Genomic DNA, 27,487 nt, shown 5'->3' with positions numbered 1-27,487 from the left:
GCTTCGCACAGGAGCAAACACGCTTCACCCAGGAGCACTCTCAGGCTATTCGAGACCAGACTGATCTTATTCAGGGGCTTAGACAGGAGATCTCGCAGCTCCGACAGGAGGTCACTGCTATACGCATAGTCCCAGGGAGCACCCCAGTTGTGGAGGCATAGATTGCGAGCATGCCATCTTTGCCATCGAGGAGACGTCCAGATGGGTCGATGTAGCGAACCTGCTGCAAGGGTAACTGTTTCGGCTACCCTCCTAGAGCAGCAGCAGAGAGAGCTAGTAAGGTTCTCATGCACTCAGGCTACACCGATAGCAGATGCGACAGCCTTTGTGGCCACTACTCTAGGGACGATTGAGCATAAGATTGAGAGAGCATGGCGGGTAGGGAGGAACCCCAACCGAGAGCAGCCCCTTATCATACGGTTCCATGACGCTCAGGCACGACTTTCGGCTTTACGTTGTAGGTCAGCCTTACAAGACTAGCCATCGATTTCCTATCTTAAATGGTGCGTTAATTCTTTCTATCTTAAATGGTGCGTTGCCCTATCAGCTAGATTTAGATTTAGATGCTCGTTTGGGAGAGACTAAAATGAAATCGTTTAGACTTCACAAGCAGTTGTAGCTTGAATGAAGAGATTTGGAGTACTTTTTGATTAGCCTTCTCCTTTAGTGCTAGCCTTCGTCATGGCTGAGTTTGCCCTTCACCTCCGGAGTGCCGACAGAAACTCAGTACGAAGACTTTGTATAAATGGATGCTCAAGTATGTGTGGGTGTGTGGATTTGTATGTGTGAGAGCATACTTTTATACTATGGTCTACACCCACTGTTGGGCGCTGATGACGTCAGTGGGGATGTCATAGTAGCTAGTCCCTACTATGCATGATGGAGTTTATGGTTTTCAATCTTATGAGTGACTATCATGAGATTGAAACTGCACTATGTTGTGTTTTTAGAGGATGAGTTTGGGAATGTTCTTGGATTCATCTAGGTATATAGTGATTTCCATGGATGAGGGCCTCACTCCACTACAGGTTGAAGAGAGAAGCTTCTTGTTGCAGCAGCGGGATCAGGCCCGCAAGGAGGGGAAGTGGGCTGTAGTACGAGATGGACGACTCCTTACAAGTCCCTATCGGGCTCCCATCTCCCCTCCCACATAGGGGGGTGGGGTCTATGATCCTATCCTACACCATCTGGAACTGTAATGGTACCTTATGGTCAGAACTAGGGAATTTCTCAGAATTCTATACAGGTCACGACATAGTCTTTTAACAGAGACACATCAGAGTCCAGAGCGCCCACTACCAGTAGTCAGTGGGTTACATGGGAGTCTGCCTATAGAGATGAGACGAGGGATACAGGAGGGATTCGAGGGTCAAGAGGAGTTGCAGTCCTTTACAGATCCACACTTTTGGGGGCCATCTCAGTGGAGCAGAGAGATGCATATTCCAAGTTTCTTTGGATCTGGATTCGGCACATTGACAGCCGGGATCTATTTATGGCTGTTTGCTACTTCCCCCCTAAGACCTCCCACTTTGCCAGAGATATATCAGTCCATTGTTGACTTCTCCAGCCGCGGAGAAGTCCTCCTAGTTGTAGACTTCAACGCGAGGACAGGCGCTCGTCAGGCACTACTCCTCGACTTTAGGGATGATTCCACTCTACTGCCAGACATTGACCTTGAGGACGCAGGTATGCTATGGGTTTCGACTGGCAGACAAGGACAGTTCACATCTTATGGACAGGCCCTATTAGACCTTGACCGGATGCATGATCTCATCATTTACAATGGTCTTGACAGATGGCCTGCCTCAGGTGGTTTCACATGCTTTCCACATGGGGGAGACTCCAGTGTTGTTGACTACATCATGGGATCCCTTGCCTTCACATCTCCCATTACTGACTTTACCGTAGCACCTCTCCTTCTAGGGACTGATCACACCTATCTTTTCTTTAGCATTTCCACTCCCCGTTGTGCAGCACTCCCACCTCGCTGAGTTCTTACTCCACCTACCATGATATATGCTTCGATCGCGATCACTCACCTACCTACTCTGGCCGTCTGTATATACTTCTTCTAGGGACTGATCACACCTATCTTTTCTTTAGCATTTCCACTCCCCGTTGCGCAGCACTCCCACCTCGCTGAGTTCTTACTCCACCTACCATGATATATGCTTCGATCGCGATCACTCACCTACCTACTCTGGCCGTCTGTATATACTTCTTGCCTACATTGACTTCATACCCCTCTTAGAGGATCGTGCTGTCCTAGTCACCCGCTCACTACACGAGGCCACTCTTCACGCTTTCTCCCACACCACCCACTCCACCCACCCACCATTCCCTAGGACCGTACCCTGTAATAGCTAGTACGATGATGAGTGTAAGGCTTTACGCCGTTAGCTCAGACTCGAAACCAGCATCAGCCTTCTTGGCGAACCAGAGGTGCTACACGAGTACCGTTGACTGGTACGCAGAAAGAAACTAGACTTTGTCCGTCGGAACGAGGAGGAGCTACTGAACATTCTGTCCAGTAACAACTCTAAGGACTTTTGGGGGAGATTTATAGAGGGACGATCCCCCTCACCACTCACTGACACCTAGGTGTGGTTTGATTATGCACGCACACTCTATGATATCCCCAATCAGCCAACCCCTAACCTCTCACATATGCCACGTCCCACATCTGCATCCTCTTCACTAGGGGGGGGTTAAAGGATGCCACAATGAAACTTCATAATGGCCGAGCAAAGGATCATGAGGGACTATGCACTGAGTTCATTGCATATGGGATTAACCTCCTAGCCCCGATCTTAGCAAAGCTATTTAATGAAGCTGTTTGTTTGGGGTTTCTACACACTTGGACCATTAACACTATCTCACCCATTCACAAAGCAGGGGATCCCATGAGTCCGGAGAACTACAGGACCATTATGATAGGACATATCATGTCTAAGATTTATGCATCAGTACTTGATTCTGAGGTTAGCAGATTTGCGGAGGGTCGAGGACTTAGAGCAGCAGGACAGGCCGGATTCCGACGTGATCATGGGACCATGGACCACATTCTCATGCTCAGATGTATCATCGAGGAGGTGAGGGCACGGAAGCAGAGGATTTACTGTTGCTTTGTGAATTTCCGCAAGGCATTTGACACGGTTCCGAGAGCCCACCTCATATGGCGCCTACAGGATTTGGGTTATGACCAAGAGATCATTTGTGCTGTCATGGCACTTTATGAGAGAGTTTCAGGCAGAGTCCGGCCAGGATCTAGGTGGAAAGACGAAATCATGAGCAGTATCGGGGTCAAACAAGAGTGTCTATTATTTATCACCTACCTTGTTCGGCCTATACATTGACGAGCTTGAGACAGTGATGTAGACACAGGGGGGGTAGGTTGCTTTCTTGCAGGCACGCTGATCCGAATATTGCTTTACGCAAATGATGTGGCTCTCTTGTCTTCCTCAGCAGAGGGGCTCCAGAGACACCCTGACGCACTACAGTTCTTTTGTGAGTCTCATGATTTGAAGGTTAACCTGGGCAAAACCAAGGTTATGATCTTCAATACATCTTGAACCGTCATGTGCCAGGAGCAGTTCACATTTGCACTTATCTTGAGGTCGTCTTTTTTGGACCCACCTTCACTATGAGATCCGCGATGCAGGAAGACTTGAGCAGAGGATATGCTTCATTGGCTAGACTAGAGAGGCAGTGCTTCCGCTCTCACTTTTAGGATCCACGGACCAAATGGTTGCTTTGTGACTCCTTGGTCCGTCCAGCGGGGATGTATGGCAGCCATGTTGGGGGTCAGACTTGTCGGATACAGAGTGGGCCAGGGTGGAGTGGCTACAGGTTCTCATGTTATCACGGATGATCTGTGGCAAGCTATCCGTTCCTCGCCAGATCATTCGGGCGGAGTTTGGGTTCTCAGAAAGATCTTGCTCTGTATTGCGGGGAGTGAAAAGAATCATCTGCATAAGCTTAAGCAAGCAATGGTTTACTGTCATGAATTTTCAAACCATGTAGCTTATCCGTAGCTACGAGATGATCCATATACTGAAGCATGGGGTGCGTGGCTATAGCATACAAGAGTGCACTAAGTGGACAACCTTGACGCACCGAGCAACAAAGAGTCCATGTTTCAGAGATATCCCAAGAAAGAATACAAGCAGCTTGACTGTCACTATAAAGCCAGTATATGATATGCTGCAATTTCGGCCCAAATCCCAAAGCATGCATTGTCTGAGAGATGAAGTCCCATCGAACAGTATCAAAAGTTTTGGCAATATGAACTTGCAGTAAAAGAACATCTTGTTTTGTGTATTTGGCATACTCAATTCCAACATAAGCATTTGCGATATTATCAGTGATATGCCTGCGAGGAACAAAATCATATTGTGCAGGATGTAAACCATCATGTAAGTATCATTTAATACAATCAACCACCATTTTGGTGATGATTTTATAAATGACAGGCATAAGAGTAATGGGTCTCCAATCAGCCAATGATTCACAAATCTGCTTTTTGGGAAGAAGCTTTACTAGCCCTTTTTTCCAAGAAACTGGCATAGGTTGCTGTTCCCAGGCATGGTTGATCATACGCAGTAAAATAGGCTTGAGCTGATCCCAGTATGCAAGAAAAAAATCCATTGTAAGGTCATCCCATCCCAGAGATTTCCATTTACCACATGATCGGACAGCATAGGTCAATTTTGTTTCAATGAAAGGGCATTCAAGCTCAAGAGCTTGTGCATGAGAAACAATAGGGAAAACATGCTGCAGTAATTGAGTTCGGGCTGCCAATACTGCCGGAGAAGGAGGATCAGCCTGGCCAAACTGCCTGGGAAAATGATGAACACAAGCTGCAGCAAGTTGAGCTTGAGAGGAGGTCCAATGTCCATCAGAAAGCAGAGTACGACAAATATGGGTAGCTTGTCACGTATGATGTAAGCTCTTAAAAAAGCCCTTCGACGAGCAACTTTTATCCAAGAAAGCTTGCTGACGAAACCTTATACGGACAGAGAGCCTTGTACAGATGCACCTGTACGGACAGAAAACCCTGAACTACAGACAGGTGTACAGATGTATGGAGAACCCTGTACGGATGTACGAAAAAAGATAGAAAAACCTGTACTGCGGGCTGGAGTACGGATGTACGAAAAACCCTGTACGGAAGTACAGAAGACCCTATACGGACGGACAAAACTGTACGGAACAGAGGTACGGAAACAACAGATAAAAGAACAGAAAAATGGTGAAGGATCTGTATGGAAAAGCTAGGAGAAAGGGGAAGCTGAAAGAAAGAGGCAAAAAGGTGAAAAGGGAAGAAAAGAGGTTCCCGAAGGGCGGCTAGCAGTAGCGAGCAGGCTAGAGAGGTTGTACAGACCTTAGGGCAGCAACAAGAGGCAGGTCGGGGTCACCAACGGAGGCCAAGGGCTGGAGACACCATAGTTGGGGCCTTCATGCACTCTTCTGTACACACCAGTCCTCTCTCACACACACACGCGTGCACACACAAACACACACACTCTCTCTCTCTCTCACACACACACACACACACACACACACACACACTTTTTTTTTTGGTAATATCCAGTGCAGTATATTTATATGCTCATAAATTTACATGATGGGAGGTCTCCGAAATGGAGAGTATCCCAAAGATCAGAAACATAAAAAGAAAAGCTCTATGCAAGAAGCATTTATCACCCTCATGGCCGGCATCATATAAGGATTGCCGCAATGAGGCTCGGAAAGATTCATATGACTTGTGAATCTGCTGACTTAAGTATGCCAAATTATGCTCACTCTAGATTGTCTAAAGAGCCCAATATCTCACCCAAGAGAGAAATAGTGAGTATTGAGACAAAGACCTCATAAATCTGCCAAAGAGCCAGAAATGTTTCCCAAATCTGTGACTCGGGAAACGGAGCCGAAGACAATCTAAAATTCTCTTGAGGAGGATCCTAGAACACGGGCAGTGCCAAAGCAAATGAAGAACAGTCTCTGAAGGAGCCTGACATCTTAAACATGTGGATGGTGCAATGCAACGTTTAGCAAGTGTGACCCCCACTGACAATGTGCTTGTCATACATCTCCAAAGGGAAAGGTCTTTGTTTCAATGGCATTTTACACTTCCATAACATCCCGAGATTCTTCCGCCACCATGAGAGGGGCTTCCTTATATGCCACAGAGAATCAGCATATTGCTGAATCCATGGAGCAAGCTGAAGAAGCCTGTAGGCTTTGATGGAGGTTAAGGCAGGAAGAGGAAGAGGATGAGTGCATGTAGCAGAGGGTTGCAATTGCCAATCCGTAAGCCTGTCTGTGTCAGCCACAGGAGGAACAGGTAGAAAAGGATGTAATAAATCAGCAATTTTCTTCCATATAGACCTATGATGCATTCCCAATCCATAGGAAGCAGTGGCCTGAGGAAAAAATAAGACATAGCCCTGATCATCTACCACATCATGTATGTATCTAATTCCCAATTTCATGAGATTGTATGTCCGAACAGGTTCCTGTAAAGCGAGTGGAATGTCAAAGATGGCACTCCAATGAATACTTTCTTTCCTCATTGAGTTTGTCCCCGAGCAATTATCAGGAGCCCATTTGACCTTAGAAAGTACTTGTTTCCAGTCAAGTATCAGAGCAGTAGAGAAAGGACAGCCAGGTATCTTCCCTACAAATCTCCCAATGACAACCTCCCAATGATCAGTAATCCAATGACCATAAGCGCAAGTCCTCATGTTGACACACATGGATGCTAGCATACAAGTCCATGGCTGTTGTTGGCGGAAAAAAGTATGCAGCATAGTCGCCTTCCTTGCAAGTACATGATATCTTATATTGAGGACATTAAGTCCACCATGCATCCTAGGAGAGCACACCATTTCCATCTTCATCAGTCTCAATGCTTTCACAGCAGTTTTTGTCCTCCATAACATCTCCATAGCTTGAGACATAAAGGCTGAAATATCCCTGGAGGACCAATGCAACAAAGGCAAATAGAACTGGACATAGGACATCACAATGGACTGTACTATTCTGAGCCTAACATGAAGAGGCCAAGTAGAAATCTTCCAGTATTCGAGTTTATGTTGAAGTCTTTGGAAGATCCATTTTAGCTGTTGCTTCCTGGTGATATGCCATCCTATGGGATATCCCAAATGCTTGACTACATCTTTGGAATGCACCACCTGACCTGGCCAAAGAATAAAATGCCAGTCACATTGTTTCAGGGGAAGTAATTTAGATTTGTCAAAATTGACATGCAATCCCGCTGCCAAACCATACAATGAAAGAGTGGTCATAAGCATGTGAACTTCCCGGGGAGAATTCTGTGGCATAAAGAAGGAATCATCAGCATATGCTTGTGCCAAAAAAGATGCAGCCCCAGGGATTTTAAGACCAGTCATCTGTCTTGTGTTTGTAAGATGATCAAGATACATTAAAAGGGGATGGGTCGCAATGGCATAGAAGAGAGCACTAAGAGGGCAGCCATGTCTAAGTGATCGACCCAATGTCCACGACTGAGACAGATGACCCCCAAGAATGCACTGAGAAGTAGAGCCAGAATAAAGCCGGTAAACTGCATTTGCTATCTTGGGACCAAAGCCCAACTTTGTCATGATTTGAGAGATAAAATCCCATTGAACAGTGTCAAATGCCTTAGCGATATCCACCTGCAATATAAGCACATCTTGATGCGAATACTTAGCATATTCAATTGCAGTCAAGGCATTGGATATATTGTCATGGATTTGTCTTCGCGGCACAAACCCATACTGATGAGGATGAAGTCCCGCATCCAATATCCTGTGAAGCCTATGCACAATCATTTTGGCAATCAGTTTGTAAACTACAGGCATCAAAGTAATAGGCCTCCAATCTGACATATGGTCACATAGATGTTTTTTGGGCACAAGTTTGACTATGCCATGCTTCCAAGAGTGCGGCAACTTATTTTCTTGCCAGGCAACATTGATCATTTGCAAGAGGACTTCTTTCAAATCATCCCAAAAAGAAATATAAAATTCCACCGTAAGGCCATCCCAGCCAGGGGACTTGTATTTGCTGAGGTGGAACAATGCATTATCAAGTTGTGTGTCAGTAAAAGGTCTCTCCAAGGTAAGAGCATCATCCATTTCCACTATTCCAGAAACATATTGGAGAAATTCAGTCCTAGCATCAGTCATTTGATTTGATGGGGAACCAGGAGCGGAGAACAATTTCTGGAAATAATTTTGGCATTCATCTTGGAGATCAGAGAAAGAGTGCGTTCAAGAGCCATCTAGCTTCCTTACCCTTAGACATGAGTTTTTCTTTCGAGTAGCATGCAAGCCCTGGAAAAAGGCTTTTGATGAGCAGCCCTTATCCATGAGGGGCTTCATTCTTACCCTAATCTGCCATTTGTGCAATTTCCTATTATCATTAACAGTCAATTTAATCTGAGCATGTGAAAGGGAATCGTTTTCTGAATCAGAGAGAGGCCTTAACTGAGAAAATTCAGTCAATTGTTGTGCTGTCCTTTTTGCCCATTTAACCTCATTCCTCCATTCAGTCATATGCCAGTTGCCATACTCCCTAATGACATTCTGCATACGAGAGACAAAACTGTCCCAAGCATAATTCATGTCCTCCTGGGCATGCAAAGGCAAGGGATAAATTGCAAGTTTGATCATTTGCTGGAAATAGTGATGTCGGAAATAAGCCTGATTAACATGCAAAAATCTACTGGAAAGGGGTGGCAAATCATCCAGAGGCATGCCAAGCTGCAAATTCATCCACAATGGGGCATGATCTGACAAGCCCAATGAGAAATCTATAAGGAGATGAGGGCTAAAATCTGCAAATTGTTGTGGGTAAAACAAATACCATCTGTCAAGCCTTGCCCAGTATGTAGTAAGTGCATTATGATGAAAAGTACATCCAGGCACTGACCCTTGGAGAAGCAGCCATAAATCTTCAGCCTGCACAAAAAGAAGCATGCTATCCCATTTCTGCCTTTCCAATGATAGCATATGAGATCTTGAAGTGGTGTTATCTCTTGGCAGAGGGGAATTATTAAAATCTCCACAGATGAATGCATTGGATCTCCATGGATATCTGCATAAAGAATCCCATAATGACGCCCTCATGGCAGAGGTCTGGGAAGCATAGACTGATGCAAACTCAAGAATATCACCAGTGACATTACATTGTATGACCATCCATCTGCCACTACTGTCATTGACGGCTAACTGAGGCTCCAGCTCATGTCTAATCATTATGCATACACCTGAGTAGGTAGTGGTCCCAGCATAATATATATCATAACCGCCAAAATAACCATGATGACCAACCATGGAGTGTTGATTATGCTCTTGCAAACAAACAATATCTGGCTGCATTTTATGTACATAATTGCATAAAAGCCTCCACTTTGAGACATTGCAGAGGCTCTGTACATTGTATATAAAGCACTTAAGTGTTTGAGGCATGAAAGAGGTATATACAGCAAAGTATCAGAATAAAACAAGACATCAGAGAGGCAAAGCCTTTGCCTGCATGGGCTGCATTCCTTCATGATCCATGAAAGTCATAGCATTCTCCCCTTCTTCTGAATCACATATGGGGATGCCCTTCTTCAATACCCCCACCCAATTTTGAAGGACAGGAGCTGAAGTAGAGGCTTGTCCTGGTGAGGGAGAAGAAGCATCCCATTGACGAGATTGAAGGGGGCGTTGCTTCAATACAACCACCTTCTTAGGTTGTTGAAAACCATCCTGATCAATCCCTGTAGATTCCTTCATCTTCTCTTTTCCTTTATCTTTTCCTTTTCCAGCAAGTGACTGCACCTGATTGATTGGTTTGGCATTCTTTGCTCCATTTCTATTTGCTGTCTTAGCTTGCAAATTCTCATTCTTTTCCCGTGTCTGGGGCGGCAAGGCATTGGGAGGGGGCTGATGCAGAACCATTGGGCATTTAGAGGCTAGATGCCCAAACTTGTGGCAGGCAAAACAAGCTCCTGCAAACACGCCCCACTTCAATTCAAAATACTTTTTTCCCAATTGCACTCCGTCTCTCAACTTCCACTGCAATAGAAGGGGGGGTAGGTGTATCAGTGTCCCAGAGAATGCAGAACCTGTTACGGTTTCCCATGGGGCGTGGAGGACAAATGACCTGTCCCAAAGAAGCAGCCAGGCCAGGCAACTCTTCACGCATATAGTCCGGGAAGTTTACAACCTCAACCCATACAGGACAATGATGTCGTGTAAGACATTGATAATCCTTGTTTGGGGACCAGGGCATAGCATGTACCATCTGCTTCCCGTAAAACAGGGAAGAGAACTCAAGAAGCCTCTGCTTGCATGAAGCATCTGATAAATGCACCTCATAAAAGCCTTTGGAAGCAAAATACACTCCCTCTACAAAGCATCCTCCAAGGATGGACTTAATCCACTGCCCGACATCACTGGCCACTGGGATTCTTCCTGGAAAAAAAATTATAACCGCAGTTTGAGACAACTTCCTGAGAGGATTCACAAGGGACGGCAATTTCAATTTGTACGTGACTTCTGGAACCGGTTTGCCCCATTCCTGTCGTGACTGCTGAAAGTCATTCTTAAGGGCGTCAAACACGTACTGAGCTTCCATAGTAAGTTCATCATCTTGTGATGTAGACTCTAATACGCGGCGCTTAGCATCTGCAGGTCTTTCTTTTCGAGCATATGTACAAACATCCAAACCTGAAGCCATGATTGAAATACGACAAGACAAGAAGGAAAAAAAGAGCAGCAGTACCAGAGTGTAGAAGAGCCAGGAGAGAGGCAAAGGTAGCGGGTAAAGGAAGGCAATAGGCGGGGCAGTAAGCGCCTCACACACACACACACACACACTTTTTTTTTGGGTAATATCCAGTGCAGTATATTTATATGCTCATAAATTTACATGATGGGAGGTCTCAGAAATGGAGAGTATCCCAAAGATCAGAAACATAAAAAGAAAAGCTCTATGCAAGAAGCATCCATATCACCCTCATGGCAGGCATCATATAAGGATTGCCACAATGAGGCTCGGAAATATTCATATGACTTGTGAATCTGCCGACCCAAGTATGCCAAATTATGCTCACTCCAGATTGTCCAAAGAGCCCAATATCCCACCCAAGAGAGAAATAGTGAGTATTGAGACAAAGACCTCATAAATCTGCCAAAGAGCCAGAAATGTTTCCCAAATCTGTGACTCGGGAAACGGAGCCGAAGACAATCTGAAATATTCCTGAGGAGGATCCTAGAACACGGGCAGTGCCAAAGCAAATGAAGAACAGTCTCTGAAGGAGCCTGACATCTTAAACATGTGGATGGTGCAATGCGACGTTTAGCAAGTGTGACCCCCACTGACAATGTCTCACACACACACACACACACACACACACATTACACACACACACACACACACACACACACACACACCAGATACAGAGATCACGAAGACCACACGCGCCGTTGCAGCGAGAGACAAGGCGGTAGACACAGAGATACCATATATTTTTGCAGTTCACAGGAGAGCCACCATGGCGCCTGGCTATGTGTTTTGACTTTGAGGTTGAGTATTAGCTTCTAGCTTTGAGCTTGAGCTTGAGCTTAGTTTAGTATAGCACTCAACAAAGGGTCTTAGTGAGCCCACAATGGCTTGTATGAGGAAGAGTTACTCTGATATTGTACTTTATCTTGTAGGCCCATGAGGCCTCCTGAAGACGGTAATTCATCTCTCTCTCTCTCTCTCTCTCTCTCTCTCTCTCTTTCTCTCAAACAAACCAATAAGCTGAAGGGTACTAGAGTCTGGATATCTGAAGAGCTCACTCCGACTCAGCTCAAGCGAAGGACAAATGAACTCAACAAAATGAAGGAAGCACGCAAAGAGGGCAAATGGACAGTCTATCGAGATGGGCAAGCACTCATCCAAGATTTCAAACCTAGACCCAAAGACTCTCAGTCTTAAACTGATGTTATTCAGACCGATTTCAAAGTAGTACTTTTTAAAATGTAGTTATGGTACAATAATTTCGAGCTGAGCTGCCATGAGCACTCCTCGACTCTCTGGTCTATCTAGATGTTGTAAGTCATTTAAACATTTTGCATGTTGTCCCATAGGCCCGTGAGGCCTCCCGAGGACGTTAATATGACTTTCTCTCTCTCTCTCTCTCTCTCTCTCTCTCTCTCTCTCTTTCTCTTTCTCTCTCTCTGTCAGCAAGGGCCCTAGCGCGCCCTTTGCTCCAGCCCCTTGAGGCTTGTATGAGTTTTTCCTTTTCGTGCACTTTGTCCCATAGGCCCGCGAGGCCTTCTGCGGACATCAATACATCTCTCTCTCTCTCTCTCTCTCCATGTCATTAGACGACCTATTGCACGTGTACATTGGTATTCTCACCACACCACATGCCAGAAATCTCTTTACACAAAATGCATCAAAATCCCCCCTCCCCTTCTTCCCCGCCCAAGAAAAAAAGAAGTAAAAGAACCTTCTATATAAATCTTGAAAACGATCGGCTCTTTGTGAGATGCTGAAAATAAAACTGGCTGCCTTGCTATCTGCTTCTCTCAGTTCTGTGTTACGACCTATGGAAGGCCAGGAGCGGTGGCAACAATTAGTATTTGAAAGTAAAAAATACTTGTAGTTCAAGCAAGGTAAAAAATACTTGTAGTTTAAGCCTTGCTATTTTGGTGCCACTAGGTAGGTAGCCTTTTTGGAACCCTTCTTTCCTTGGTCCTGCATTGTGCACAAGGTCTAAAGAACGTCTAGCCACATGTTGACAAAAGACGCAGGCATTCAAATTGGCTGTCCTCCCATCACTATGCTGTGTTGTGCTACCCAGATGTGCCAAGATATGACGACAGCAACAATCCAGGAGGAGTAGAGGAGTTAGCGAGGAAGTCTCTTTTTCTTAATCCTATCGTGCAATATTAGGGTGTCACCCTTGGCAGTAAGCAGAGATCCAGATTGGCACAATGGCACTCTTAGGGGTTGTCTAGTATTGGTGATTGGTTCAAGAGATCACAGAGGAGATCATCATTTATAGATATGGACTGTTTCCCTAGGTTGCTGGTAGACTCCAGACCATTCCATAGGCTTGGAGAGAGACCCTTAATGATCCTTACTACCTTTAGACTGAGCTCAGATGGTCTGTGTATTTCAGCAAGCAGGGCACATGCTTATGAGTGAGAGGAGGAGGGGCATCTTCTCATACTTTACCTTGGATACCTTTCACAGACTCACCCAATCGTTGGATGAGGAGGTTTTACATTGGCAGAGGATAGGATGCTTGGGGAGTGTTTGGTCATTAGACCGGTCCCATACTATAGTCGCAGCTGAGCCAGATAGAGGGTTTAGAATTTTCAGGGGAGATCTCTTGTTGACTTGAACAGGGATCCAGGGCAGTGGTCTTCCACTCCAGATTCTCCTACTCCATTCTTTCGGTATTCCACGAGGATTGGATACAGGATTCAGCAGAGAGCCATCCATCATCCACCCACAACTGTTTAGTATTAGCAGGCACAGGGGATTCAGAGCATCATATTTGGTCTCATTTTTTGGAGGATCAGTAGTCTCATTCTTTCTTTGGTAAACTATTCATAGAGCTATTCAAGTTGGCTCTTGGCTTCAGCAAATGGGCAGGTCCTCCTTATGTATGAGATTCCAGCTTGCAGGGGAGTCTAGCAAGCAATATTTGTCGAGTTGCCATATTGCCAGGGTGGTTTGGACTGGAGTTTTCAGATTGTTCTCATACATTACCTCTAAGTCCTTTACTTTGATGTGGGGAGTAGCTCTTTGAGGCAGAGGATTGGTGTTTTTGCTCTATATGAGTTAAAGGTAGGTGACCATGCCTTCTTCATGCATAGGCATTACGGATGCAGCCCTACAGATCTGAGCATCACGGAGCCTCAGGATTGTTCTTACTCCCGGGAGTCTACATACTTGCCACCATCCAATAAGAAAAACATGGTGAGAACCAGCTTGAGCTTCGTTGGGAAGACAAGTGTTATAAACACCCTTCCCTTGTTATTGGGGTCATAATAAAAATTACTACACACTTAAAAATCTATAATGATTAAGAAGAGGGAGAGGTTTTATTTGTAAAAAACCAAGACAATTTGGGTTAAATTAGAGGGAAATTTACACAAAATTTTAGAAAGAAGAAAGGGGAAAAAAGGGGGGAAGTTAATGTGATTTTATGCAAATAAATTTAATGTGGAGGGAAATTTATAAAGGGAAGGAACAATGATAAAGAATAATGGACTAGAAGTGTAATTGTAAGGGGAATTAAGAAGAGAGGATTTTAAGAGGAGAATCTTAAAACAATAAATATAAGTAAAAAAGTAAAGTAATAAGGAGCATTATTTTAACAAAGACCTGGCTTAGGACCCACTGCCTCCTTCACAGGTGGGTGGGCTCATCTTGGGAGGTGATTTTAAGCATTACTTTATGGCGGACATGGTGTTAGAGATTGCTCAGGTCAGTGGCAACATCCACTGCCGCTGGTATACTAGCTTCCGTTTGGACTGATCTCATTTTTACTACCCGGAATCAGTGGGAGAGATGCATTGGGACCTCTGTAGCCCCTCGAGAGAGATTTGATAGCATTCATGAGGACCTAGGATTGTTCCTTGTGTTTTAATGTTACTTCACTTGGGATGATGTAGCATTATAGACCACCCCCATGGTTGTTTATTCATATTAGAGGCCATGGATAGAGTTCCCAATCTCCCACTTGTGGTTTAATTTGTTTTGAATGGAATACATACTTCTTACTGTTTCAAAAAAAAGGTAAATACTCCTAGGATCTTGGCCTTCCAAATTGGGCTTTATATCTTGAGGCAGCGTGAAACAGAATCGATTGTGGACGAAAGCTCTAGGGGATACAGAATGAGCTTATTCAAATGGCAGAGAACCTTGCAAAGGAACTTTTCTTAATGGGCTGATGAATTATAGATTTCAGCAGTATGTTTCAAGTCTTGCTACCAAGGGATAAACTTTCAATGCTTGAAGAATTTATTGGATATTTTCTGCAGGAAGAGCACAGGAAGCAGGTTAATGCCAAAGGCATGAAAGATAGAGCATTGATAGCACGAAAGGAGATTCTGAGCAGAAGAAAATGTCATGTTTTTATTGTGGCAAGCCAGGACACTGGGATTTTGAATGCTACAAGAAGAAAGTAGATATGGGTGAAGGTGCTTTTGTTGGTAGAGGCAGAGGTAGAGTCAAGGATCTGGTAGATGAAGAGGACCTAATGCACCTAGAGGTAGAGGTAGAGGAGAGGTGGAGGCAAGGGAATATGCAATTGATGAGTCTCATGGACCAACATAAAAGATTTTGAAATGTGGTATGAAGTTACTGGTTGCACAACCTATTCAGAGGGTCATGTTATTGATATGCCAAAATGCACTTCTTTTTCTAAGAATTCACAATTCACATCAAATTTGGATCCTTGGGTAGTGGATCTAGGTTCCTGTTGTCACATGACACCCAAGCGAGAGTGGTTCACTTATTCAAACACAGACCTTAGGCTGAAAAAATCTCACAGTGATATATGGTAATGGACAGAAGCTAAAAATCAAAGAGGTTGGCAATATTGCAATTAGCTTGTCCAATGGTGACTTGAGTTACATTCATAATGTCTTTTGATGTACCAGATTCTTGCATGAATTTGCTGTAGTGCAAGTAAAATTTCAGATCAGAAAATGAAGGATTTGTTTGACAATGATGTATATGTAGTCTTGGATGAATTGAAAGACATGAAGCTTATTGCAGAGGAGTGAGATAGGGTGTCTCTGTTGGCTGTATACTGACGTAATGGCAGCCAGTGCAGAAAATGCAGATCACTCTTAGGAAGAGGAGAAGACATGGCTATGGCACAAGAGGCTTAGTCACATTAATTTTGACAGCCTGGCAAAGATTCACAAAAATTTGATGGTGTATGGGCTGCTACGTGTGATAAAAAAGGTCAATATAGTATGTCAAACCTGACGCTATGGAAAGCAATACAGGGAGCCTTTCCCAAAAGATCAAGCACACATGGAAAGAAATGTTGAGTCATGAAGACTTGGACATGATGGTACACTAGTCTGATACATTATACTTTTCCAAAATATTTAAGAATCTGGTAGAGAATCAAACTTGTAAGAAAAACAAGATTCTTAGGTCTGTTAATGGTGGAGAATATAAATTTGTAGATTTCATTGCAGAGTGTGGGATTGAGACAATATATACAGCAGCCTATGCCCCTCAGAGAAAGAACAGGACCATACTTGAGTGAGCCAAGGCTACGCCTAGAGATGAAAATGTGCCCAAGTATTTGTGGGCTGAAGCTGTAAATACTGTAGTACATATATTGAACAGAGCACCTACAAAGTATATCCCAGATGTGCGCTTGAGACAACAGTCAAACATCATAGGATCTTTGGTTTAAGGCATATGCTCATGTTCCAGATGAAAAGATAAGGGAATGGATGCTAAATCAATCAAATGCATTTTTTTGGGTTTGAACTAAAGGCTTATAGCTTATAAGCTATATGATATGCAAAGCAAAAAGTTAATAATAATGACCAGAGATGTGGCAGTTGATGAGTCTGATGACTCTCAGCATGAGCAACAGTAGAAAATGCAGCAGCCAAATTACTTTGGATCTTGAAGAAGGAAATGGAGTGTGACTACAGAAGGTGGAGCTACAGCTAGATGAAGGCAAAAGAAAACAGTTGGAATCTGGAAAACAGCTTGATAAGGCTAAGCAAAAAGTGGTTGAGGAGGAACCTCCCACTGCTCCTCAGATATATAAACTTACCAAATGGTTTATTAATGACTTTGAAGTACAAGAGACTCTAAAAACTCCAACCAGAGTGATTCAAGATGTCTCGAATTGTGAAGAAGCTTACTGAGAGATATTGCAATTTCTCCCATGCAGATTTTATAGGTGAGTTGCAACATGCATCTTTTGTGGAGATATGCAGATGGACAGGCAGGAGTCAGTGTCTTAACAAAAGTTGTCAAAAGTCAACAATAGCAGGACACCATGGAGCCTGAGTAAAATCCATAATGAAAAATCAGACACTAGAGTTATTTGAGTTACCACAACGTAATAGCCATAGGCACTAAATGCGTTTATGTCCATAGCTACCAAAACAAGATTGAACTGTCTAGGGTCAAGGCCAGGCTGGATCTAGGGTTATGGTGTAGTCTAACCTTAACCTAAGGTTGAGACTAGAGCTAGCTTGGTGAGGTTTAGATTGTGGATTGGGCTATCTAAGAAAGGCATGGCTATTCTAGGGATTAGCATTGATTTGTGTGTAACATATCTTGATGGGTTCTAAGTTTGCTCCTTCAGTTGCGCTTCGTTGAGCTTCTCTTCTGGACTTAGATCTGTTCGCTGAGGAAGGGGCATGTGGTATGGGACACATTGTCTTGACCTTGAGGCTAGCTAGCTCTCCCCATGGTCTAGATCTCAAGCTTGAGGTTGGTTCGATGTACGAAGCCTATGGCTGCTAGCTCAACCCCAAGTGGTTTCTTCTTGTATGTATGATTTCATGCTCAAAGGGAAACACCCTTTCCAGATGAGAAGTGCCTTGACATGGTTGGGAGTGTTTCAATTAGGGTTTTTTTCTTGTGTAAGGTTTACCATGGTTAATGGTTGACTTAGTAGGTGTGTGTGTGTGGTCTAAACTCTTATTTTGAACCCTTATTATGGGTTGAGTTAGGATTTGTCATGTTGACACCTTGTTGTGCTACTCTCTTTCATTCTTTCTTATTCTGAATATGACGAGCTTGCTCTTTAGCTCCTAGCATCCCTGCTGTCTCGCCTCTATTTGCCTTTGTTTGGTATCAAGACAGGTTACAGCTTGCCCTCCCACATCTGTCGGGATCAGTTCTACTGTCTGGCACCCTCGTGGGACAGTTTTGTCAATCTCTTGGAATAGTTGCCGCCTCTGTTTTAGGTGTTTTCTTGCTCAGTCAGTGAGGTGACTCTGTTTTGGAGCTGGGGAAAATGACATACAGTTGTCGTTCTGAACAGAAACTATTCTGTAGGTGCACTCTTATGATCGCTGCTTAATTTGTCTACAAGACAAAATAACACATGGGCTAACTCAGCGCTGACTAGCACCAGTGCATGTGTTAAACTGCTTGCATACCACATGTTGACTCATCCATAAGTTCTTCAGTATTTTAGGCTCGCATGTCACACAAAGTCGTATGACAAAGCAATAAATGTGGACTCCAAATCATCCAGCTGAGGTGAATTGAAGAATAAAGGAACCTGGCACCATTGCATGCCCTCATGCAACTCTAAAAGTAGCACATGCAATAAAGACGTCACATGCACACAAAGAGTGAAATTCTAAGTCACACATGCATAACTTCTCAGCCATTGCATGAGCATGCAAATTGACATGAATGATGAAAGACAAAACTGTACATGCATGTCCATAACAGTATACATGTATGTTCATAACAGTCATTTCACTGCGTCCATGAGTTTCTCAACTGAAGCACATTATGTTTCCTAATGGTGCAGGCATTAAACACCACTGCATGTCTCAGAAGTGAGTTATACCCTTACATGCACACTACAAAGAGGCATTCATACATGATCCAAAAGTTCTGTCTGCTGCATTCAGCAAAATTCATCCACAATCTACCCTGTATGCAAGCTTATGGCCTGTCTAAAGAGGAGTAGGAATACCCAGGTTATTACACTTTTCGCCCTGGGTGCTGTGTTATGCAACAGGTCCTTCGTACAGCTTAGTTCACAGGGGACCTGGGTGAGACTGTATGACCTGTTGGCCTTAGGGTTAGTAGGTTGGAGGCTGGGACATGTGGCAAGGGACACATGTGGAGGCTGGGCCATGTGGTATCTTGTGGTAGCTCGTATCTAGAACCTATGGCTGGGTGTGTGAGCTGCTAGCTCTCTTGTATCCTCTGGTTTCAATTCATCTTGTTGGGCTTGTACAGTGCTGTCCTCTCCTGTGCAAGCTCTTGCAGGAGTGGTTAAGCTATTATATATTGCAGTCAGATTCTTAGTCAACGTGGTCACAAACATTCCGGAAGGTCTTCAGTATTTATTCTCCAATTAAGTAAGGACTCTAAGACAACCAAGGATCGCAAGTAGTAAAAGCCTCCTTGTTTTGCAAGCTCTATCAAATGACTTTGTCGAGCCTCCTCTTGAAACGCCAATCTCCTCAAACGTCAGTGGTTCTTTAATCTTTAGGGTCATGACTTACCATTGAAGCTCCTCCAAAGCTATTGACTATGAGTACAGCTTACTGACTAATGTCTACGTTCTGACCATCTGCCACTAGTTGATCTCTGAAGATCTTCACCTTCATTAGATGGTCTTGACATATTCCCCCTCATCTATTGTCAGCATGAAGAACCGATTTTGGAGTGTCACAATCCTTGCTACGTTGTTGGTCTCGAATATATACTTTAAGATCATTCAAGACCAGCATGCAGTCAATTCTAGCTGAATGTGAGGAAGCACATAATCTACAGTTGGTCCCAATGAGCAGGGAAAATGCCTTAGCATCTTTGAGCACCTAATTTCTGACAACTGCTGGATCTGCAGCTTTCACCACCTTGTCTGTCGAATTGACATGATTCTTGGAACTGGAGCTTGAGCTCCACTCTGCAGTAATCTCTCATATCCCCTTACAACGAGATTGCTCTGAATCTTTCGCTCCAAATCTTGTTGGTCCCATCTAATTGGCGCCTCACCGAAATTTAGGATACATTGCTCAGCTTATCTAAATTTGTATTTGGATAACCTGAGCAAGGGTGTTCAACCTTCACTTGTGATAGTAGATCACTGATGCTGTACTTCTGGGCTTTGATGCCATGTCACAAAAATCAAGGCTAGTTTCCTGCAACCTAACCCCTACAGCAGAATCTTGCTAGGGTAACCTAACTCTCACGGTCATAATATATGACGTGCAGTCGAGTATTGTTCCAAAGGGACAGATCTCGATATAAAATGTGCCCTGTGACATCTGCAGCCAAGTGCTGCTCCGGGATCAATACCAAAGTGTGAAACTGATGCTTCTACTTCCTAATGTCCTCCCTCCCTCTGCCTCGTGCCTTTCAGTAGGGAGTGCCTTTCAGTAGGGATTTCGTGACTTGCTTGGTTGGGAGACTAAGGGCCCAAGACCCCTTTATATAGAGAGTTGAGGCTGCTGCTCCTGCTGGCTGACTGGTCGGATAACCAGCCGACTGGCCAATTGCCGCTCCTTCTGGTCCCACCAACCTGCCCTGGCCGACCTGCAGATAGTCATTGACCCAACCTAGAGCTGTCTGTCCGGCCTCTGGTCAGCCTATACCCTTGTCCATTCCAGGCCCTGCACATGAACCCCTATTGCTGAGCCTCCAGCCACGCCTGCAATGCTGCCCATGTAGCAGCCAGATCTACCTGATCTTTTTGGTGGTGGTTCTTTGATGCATCTTCAAGTTTAATGAGTGAGATCAAAGACTCTGTCTAAATATACAATATTGGGCTCATTGGGGTTTTCTTTGCCAGCATTTTATCACAGGTTGTTGCAGAGAGTGTAGTTTTTTCTGAACTAGCAAAATATAAACCTGCTGATGTAGAGAGATGGTGACACAGGTACCAATTGTGCTCCGAAAGTCAAGGGGCAAGTTTGTTTTAATTGCGGTGAGGATGACCATTTTGCAAGAGACTGTCCTAAGGAGGCTGCCAAGGAGACACTCCAAAAGCGAGATGATCATAAATACAAGCTAAAAGATATGGAAGGTCAGCATGGAGGCACCACTAAAAGGTACATTATCAAAGGAAGTAAATTGTCTTTTTTAAGCATTGCTTGCATTTCAGCTTGGTGATTTTACTATCTAGTTTTCGCTGGCAGAAATGTAGATAAGTCCTGAAGTATGCCAGATGAGCTGTGATCCTGCAGGTATGAAATGGTGTTTGAGGACATAGAAAATAAATATGCAAATACTAAGGAAAAAGGTCCTAGGAAGCCTTACTCAAGCAAAGGAAGCTCAGAAGAAGAGCGAGGCAGAATCAGTGGATCGCTGCCATCAAAAAGGTCAGGGGGCAATACTCGTAGAAGCAAGGAATATAGTCCAGGGTATAGCTCTAAGCAAGCAAGAGGAGAGCGTTATGTCATGAATAAGGAGCCGAAAGAAAGAAAGAGAGAAGAAATGCACAGGCATGCAGTAAACCCAGATGATAGGCATGCAAATGGAAGCTCTGAAAGAGAGAGAGAGAGAACTAGTGGTTCACATCAATCAAAGAGGTCAAGGGGTGATACTCATAGAAGCAAAGAACGTCATAGTCCAGCATATGGCTCTAAGGAATCAAGAGTAGAGAGTTATGCGATGGAGGAGCGGCGAAAAGAAAAGGACAGACAAGAAAGGCATAGACATGCACGTAGCAAGGATACAGTGGATGATGTTAAGAGGCCTAGTAGGACAAGAAGATGAAGGACTGATAAAAGCAATAAAGAAAAGTAATTTTGCACAAGGTGGGGATAACACGAGAGGAACCAGATGTGCTACACTTCAAAGAATTCAAAAGTCGTGTGATAAGGAGTGAATTTACCTCAACGAGTTTGTAGGAGCACATGGTAACTAGAAAAAGAGTGCAAGGACTGTGCGTCAAGCTGAAACTGTTTCTTTTTCCAGTTGTGGAATCTCTTCCCCAAGTGACAAGCAACTTCCAAGGGTGTATTTCAAATGGAAGCACCTTTCAAAAGCCTGATTATTCAATGGTTGATGCTTGTAAACATTACTAATCTATCTTTTAAAATTTATTTTTCATTAGTAGAATCTGATTTTATCATATATATGTATTGTTTCATTTGCTTCTCCATGGTTTAGTATTGTAAAATGAAGGTGTTCAGATCAGATACCATCTTCCCTTTGCATGTGTAGCAAAGCAACATTTGATCTTTGCTCTTGTAATACAAAGATGCTCCTTGACCTATGTCCTTGTGATCAAACTCTATTGATTGTTGAAGATTCTAATATGTTAGTTTTATTGGAATCTTTCAATGTTTTTGTATCCCCTTCCAAATTCTCTCTCTCTCTCTCTCTCTCTATGCCATGGAGAGTGACCAGAGCACGAGTAGATCGCCAGGGGATGAGCAGCTGAACATCGGTTGTCACGATCGAGATCGACCCAGCTCCACCACCCTCCTTAGAGGAGACCGCCCAAGACGAGGGGTCACTCTTGCTCCGGATACAGAGATCGAGGAGACCATGTCCCCCACCACAGCAGGAGACAGCTCGACAGACGCAGATTTGGGATATCTTCGCAGCCCACCGGAGAGCGACCACAGCATTGGGTTTCGGCTATTGAGCCTCAGTTTCTTAGCACGCCCTTTGCGGCTTGTATGAGTTTCTTTCCATTTGTTGTACTTTGTCCCATAGGCCCATGAGGCCTCCCGAGGATGGTAATCTCTCTCTCTCTCTCTCTCCCCTGCCCCCCCTGCGCCTAGCTCCCCACCCTCCTCCCTTAGGTCGAGGAATACGCACTACCCAACCAAAACCAGTTCGTTGCCAACAAGAACTAGCTCGCCACCAACCCCATCCTTTTTGTGCTTTAGGGTGCCATCACGTGTCACAAGAATGGTTCAGTTCAAAGCCTTAATCAAGGCATTCTGTACACAGCCAGGTCGCAGGCTAGTCAACTGTAAGCAGCCAGTGTAAGCAGCAGCCCTCAAAGTGGAAGTTGGAGTTCCAAGTTGGGTTCATAACATTCTCGTGTCTCCAACAGTTTGCTTCCAGCTCAGTTTCACAGGCGCAGTAGCAGCAACAGCTCCTTTTCCCCTTTTTCCTTAACTCCGAGCTGGGCTGTACCCCTAGCCCAGCCCCGGGGGTTAGCCTCAGTCAAGGGGTAATCTTAGATATGGCCAATATGGAATAGCCTGGTTCCTCTTAAAAATCCCCCTCAGCCTCTCCAACCAGTAAAGTTCTCTATTCTACAGTTGCAGCTCTGAAGACACATCATGGGAGGGACTTAATGGGCCCATCGTTGGACCTCAAGAACAGATCGTCTATTTACAACAGGAGGTGCATGAGTTAAAGTTACAGTTGGCAAGCAGGCAGTAGATGAGGTAATGAAGACTTGCCAGGCTTCTCCCTCTACCCCTCAACCAGTCTTTACAATTAAAGATCTTGTACACATTGAAGTACAAACAATCAAGAAAGACAAAAGAGATTAAGAAGCATGAAGCCAGACGTGACAATGCATTAAAGATTAGAATAGAGGGGCTCCCTGAGGACTGGTACGATGACGACTCGTTCTGTGAGACTTTAGCACATATCAAAGCAGCCATGCCTAGCATTGAATGGACGGTTGATAATGATGAAGAATGCCAGAGCAACTAGTATTGTGCATTCTAAAGGATATTCTATCATTACACTTAACTCATGACAAATTGAAAGGGATCAGAGTATGGATAGCGAAGAAACTCACATGAACACAATTGAAAAAAAAGCAACGGAATTAGCCAAGGTCAAGGCTGCTAAGGAGGATGGAAAATGGGCAGTATACTGTGAGGGCATAGCACTCATCAAGGATTTTAAATCCAAATCAAACGACTGTTTGTCTTAAATTGATATATGGCTGATTATGTTTTGGTTTTCAAATTGTAAGGTAGTTAAGCGGATGTACTAGCTGGTGTTTTTTGTTGTTCCATAGACTTGTTGGTCTCCCATGGACATTAATAGACTCTCTCTCTCTCTCTCTCTCTCTCTCTCTCTCTCTCTCTCTCTCTCCTCCCTGCTTCTTTCCTTGTTGAATTAGGAGACATAGCCCTATAAATTGATGTAAATTTTAACATTGTAAAACATGTAAATTTTGTAAAGGCTTTTTAAAGATAGCCTGAGTTTAATTCACAAATAATTAGGCTAGAATAGAATATGTGATTGACATAAGCTATAGACTATAGGCAATTACTTAAATGATGGAGTGCATAAAGTTTCATAAGACTAGACTCTCTTGGGCTAATATTTGGACTACTCCATAGAGTTTCTTGTATTCAAGTAGTGACAAATTAACTCTTGAGTGCCTTGCTACAAACACAAGGATTAGACAACCTTACTACTTGGTAGGGTTTCTTTGTATCCCTCCCTAAAGTATTCACTCTCGTCATGTATGGAAGAGATTTGGATCCCGAATTCTAGTGTGAGGATGAGTACTGGGAGACACACATCCTTTGCACTCTTCTTTTGAATTTGATGACCTTCCTACTTTCTATGCGTTTTGATTTGACGGTGAACTCTTCTCTTTCCTTCAATTCTTTGCTCTCCCGGCTTGTTATGCACATGGCCTTCGATCCTTTATTTCTTGACGCTTTCTTCACCCATGGCCACTTTCTTCCCTCCATAATGTTCTCTTTTTTCCTTTCACAGATGCTTCCCGTTAATAACCAAGCTAATTTTGTAGCTAAGATTCCGCTAGATTGTTGCTATTGTTTTATAGTAGCAAGTAATGGTTACTACACTAATGTGATGCATTTATTTACAATGGATGCAAATACTTTATGCTAGCCAAAATGTGGCTATTGAAGAGGTTTTGAACTTCTCTCCTTCCCAAGGATACTAGGGAAGGAACTTTTCTGATTTCAAGATTAATCTGAAAGATCTAAGATGTGACTTCTTATATAGATGGACTAATACTCCTTTAATGCCTCTTTTATACTTTGCTTTTGGTTTTGGTGAAATTTTTTTGGGAAAGGCTTGACATTATTCTCTCTTGGGTCTTGCTATGATGTGAGAAAGATATGGCTGGCATCATGAGTGTAGCTATAGAGGCATTGTGAGGGCGTAGTCTTAATACAAGGCACCTTCATTTTGTTTTCTACAATATTTCATCCCCTCAAGGGCATATGGAGGGAGCTTATGCAGATCTTTGTTTCATGGTCACCCTATTGTAGATTGAAAGCATATGATTTCTTGACTTTGCATATGCTCACGCGCGGTTTTCATTCTGCGGGTTACTTGATTCTCTTTTAGATATGTTCTTTTGGATAGCAAACATCATGGTTTAGACTATACCAAGCTCTTCGCTGGCAGATAGAATGGTCGACTTGACTAAATTATTTTTTGGGTTATCTGTCTCATCTCACACTCTATACATTGCAAAGGAAGGTGGATGCTAACCAATTAATTTTTTGATGATGACTGACTTTGTATTTGTGGCAACTAGGCCTTTACTTATGCTACCAAAGAGATACTGCAAATGAGATGGTATTTGGTTAATAGCACACAATTAACACATGGTTACTTGGCTTTTGAGCATGGCAAAACCTTCAATATGTGTGTGTGTGTGTGTACAAGTGCGATTGTATACGTTCACTTTCTCTTTTTCTCTACTATAAGAAAACTTGCACTTGAGCTAATACTACTTAGCTTTTAAGGGAAAAAGCTCAAAATAGTCGTGATATGGAATTCTTGTAGAGGAATTTTTATACTGGATCCTTGAGAGGCACCAGCAAATCTACAGATATAACTCAAAATAAAGCTCAGACATGGCCTGCAAAAAACGCGGCAAACATTGTCCCTTATTGGGAAACATCTGATCGACATTCCTATTACTTCCATTGGTCTAGTGACTATCATACTTCCATCAAACCCCCCTTATTCACGAGGGATTCCAAATGCTAAGAAACCAGTATGTGTAGTCTACCTAGAGGAGAGGTGAGCCCCCCTCTTAGCACATTGAGATGTCTCACATAAGAAGGGGAAGTGGGCCATGGTATGTGAGAGGGTTGGCTCTTGACTATAACTAGGCAAGGGCTCGACACACCGACATAAGGATGTGGGGTCTATGAGATCCGTAGGATTCAGGCCTTGTCTTGCCCCATTTGGACTAAACTGGAAACTTATGGTCAAATCCATGAAATTTTTTGGAGTAATACACGACAAGACATTGTCTTCTATATAGAGGCTCATTAGATCTTAGAGCACCTGCTACCATAGCCTCTGGATACACATGTAGTTTGCTTATCAAGATGAGATTAGGGAGGGTAGGGGAGTACGTGAATTCGTCGGAGTAGCAATTTTGTACCAATCATCTCTCACAGGGATGATCATCGTGGAGAGATGTGACCCACATGCCAAATTCATCTGAATTCAGAACAGGAGCAATCATCGCGAGATACTTTCATCGCAATCTACTAATTTCCTCCAAAGACTTGACATTTTTGCCAATGAGCTATGGGAGGAGGCAGAGGTATCTCCATATTCTATCTTAGATCAGGATATCATGGACTTTGAGTGGGAAGTCCTCCTTCTTGGAGACTTCAATGAAAGGACTATTGATCGCCAGGAACTAATTTCAGCATGAATTGATTATGTTGCATGACATTGATTTACATGGCTCCACCAAATCGTTCTTTGATTTTCAGCATGAATCATTTATGTTCCCTAACATTGATTTACATGGGGTAGGTACCCCTCGACTATGTGCAAATCGGCAATCCTGAATCACCTCATATGGGCATGCCTTCATTGATACGAGCCAGATGCATGACCTAATAATATATAATGGTCTAGAGAAATGGCCGTCTTTTAGGAGGCTCACTTGTTTCCCACATGGAGTAGGGACCATCATAGTTGACTACATCATGATAACCCTTAGCTTCGATTTTTCTATTGCCTAGCTACCTTTAACACCACCAAAGCACATCACACCCGTACACCACTTTCCAAGAGATTCTTTTTCACCAAACACTAGCCCCTGCCTATGTTGTCTGCCTCTCCACTATGCTTGAGGATCTCGAGGATATCCCTCTTCTACAAGAGAAAGATGAACTTATTACCCATTTCCTATATGAGACTCATCCAGTCATCCACTCATGCCTCTAGATCCAAGCATGTACCACCCATTGGATCGGTTTTTAGCGATAGTTAGTACTATGAAGAGTGTAAGACCTTGCGTCATCAACTCAGACTCAAGACCAAACATCATCTTCTGATTGTGATAGAGACCACATGAGAATATCATAGTTTAGTTGTTGAAAGATGAGACTTTATCCATCAGAATGAGGAAATTTTCTGTTTAGTAATAATTCCAAGGATTTCAGGAGAAAATATATGAAAGTGGAGGTCCATATCAACTCTCATTGACCCCATCATTTGGTACACCTAGCATATACACTTCATGATGAGGGACAATGTTCGCTAGACTTCCCACATCTACCACACTGTATACTTTCTTGCTCACTCCACCACTGTGATGTCACCATCAAGCTACACAATGGTTGAGCCAAAGATCATGATAGGTGAGTAGATCGCAGACCATTTTAAAATACTAGCCTCGATCTTGGCAATGCTATTTAATGAAGTGATATGCAATAATATCCCCAACACATGGACCCTTAACACCATTATCCCAATCTAGAAGGTAGGGGATCATATGAGTCCCAATAAGTACAGGACCATCATGATTGGACGCGTTATGTCCAAGATTTATGTGGCACATCTTGACATTCATACCCAA

General features: G+C 43.6%; 1 protein-coding gene across 3 annotated transcripts in view; it reads left to right on the top strand.

Moving 5' to 3' along the window:
* The window catches only part of CYP59 (cyclophilin 59), a 70,062-nt gene extending 48,112 nt beyond the window's left edge, over nt 1-21,950 (top strand). For all 3 annotated transcript variants that reach the window (XM_087379103.1, XM_087379105.1, XM_087379104.1), the window contains 2 exons: nt 20,624-20,795; nt 20,931-21,950. In XM_087379103.1, coding sequence (XP_087235229.1) covers nt 20,624-20,795; nt 20,931-21,462 — 704 coding nt within the window. In that variant the 3' untranslated portion in view covers nt 21,463-21,950. The remainder of the gene's footprint in view (nt 1-20,623; nt 20,796-20,930) is intronic.
* The last annotated feature ends 5,537 nt before the right edge of the window (nt 21,951-27,487 follow it).

Source organism: Dipteris shenzhenensis, chromosome 9 (assembly GCF_047967505.1).
Source record: "Dipteris shenzhenensis isolate YYH24624 ecotype China chromosome 9, Dip_SZ_1.0, whole genome shotgun sequence".
NCBI classification, from domain to species: domain Eukaryota; kingdom Viridiplantae; phylum Streptophyta; class Polypodiopsida; order Gleicheniales; family Dipteridaceae; genus Dipteris; species Dipteris shenzhenensis.
This window is presented reverse-complemented; position numbering and strand designations above follow the sequence as displayed.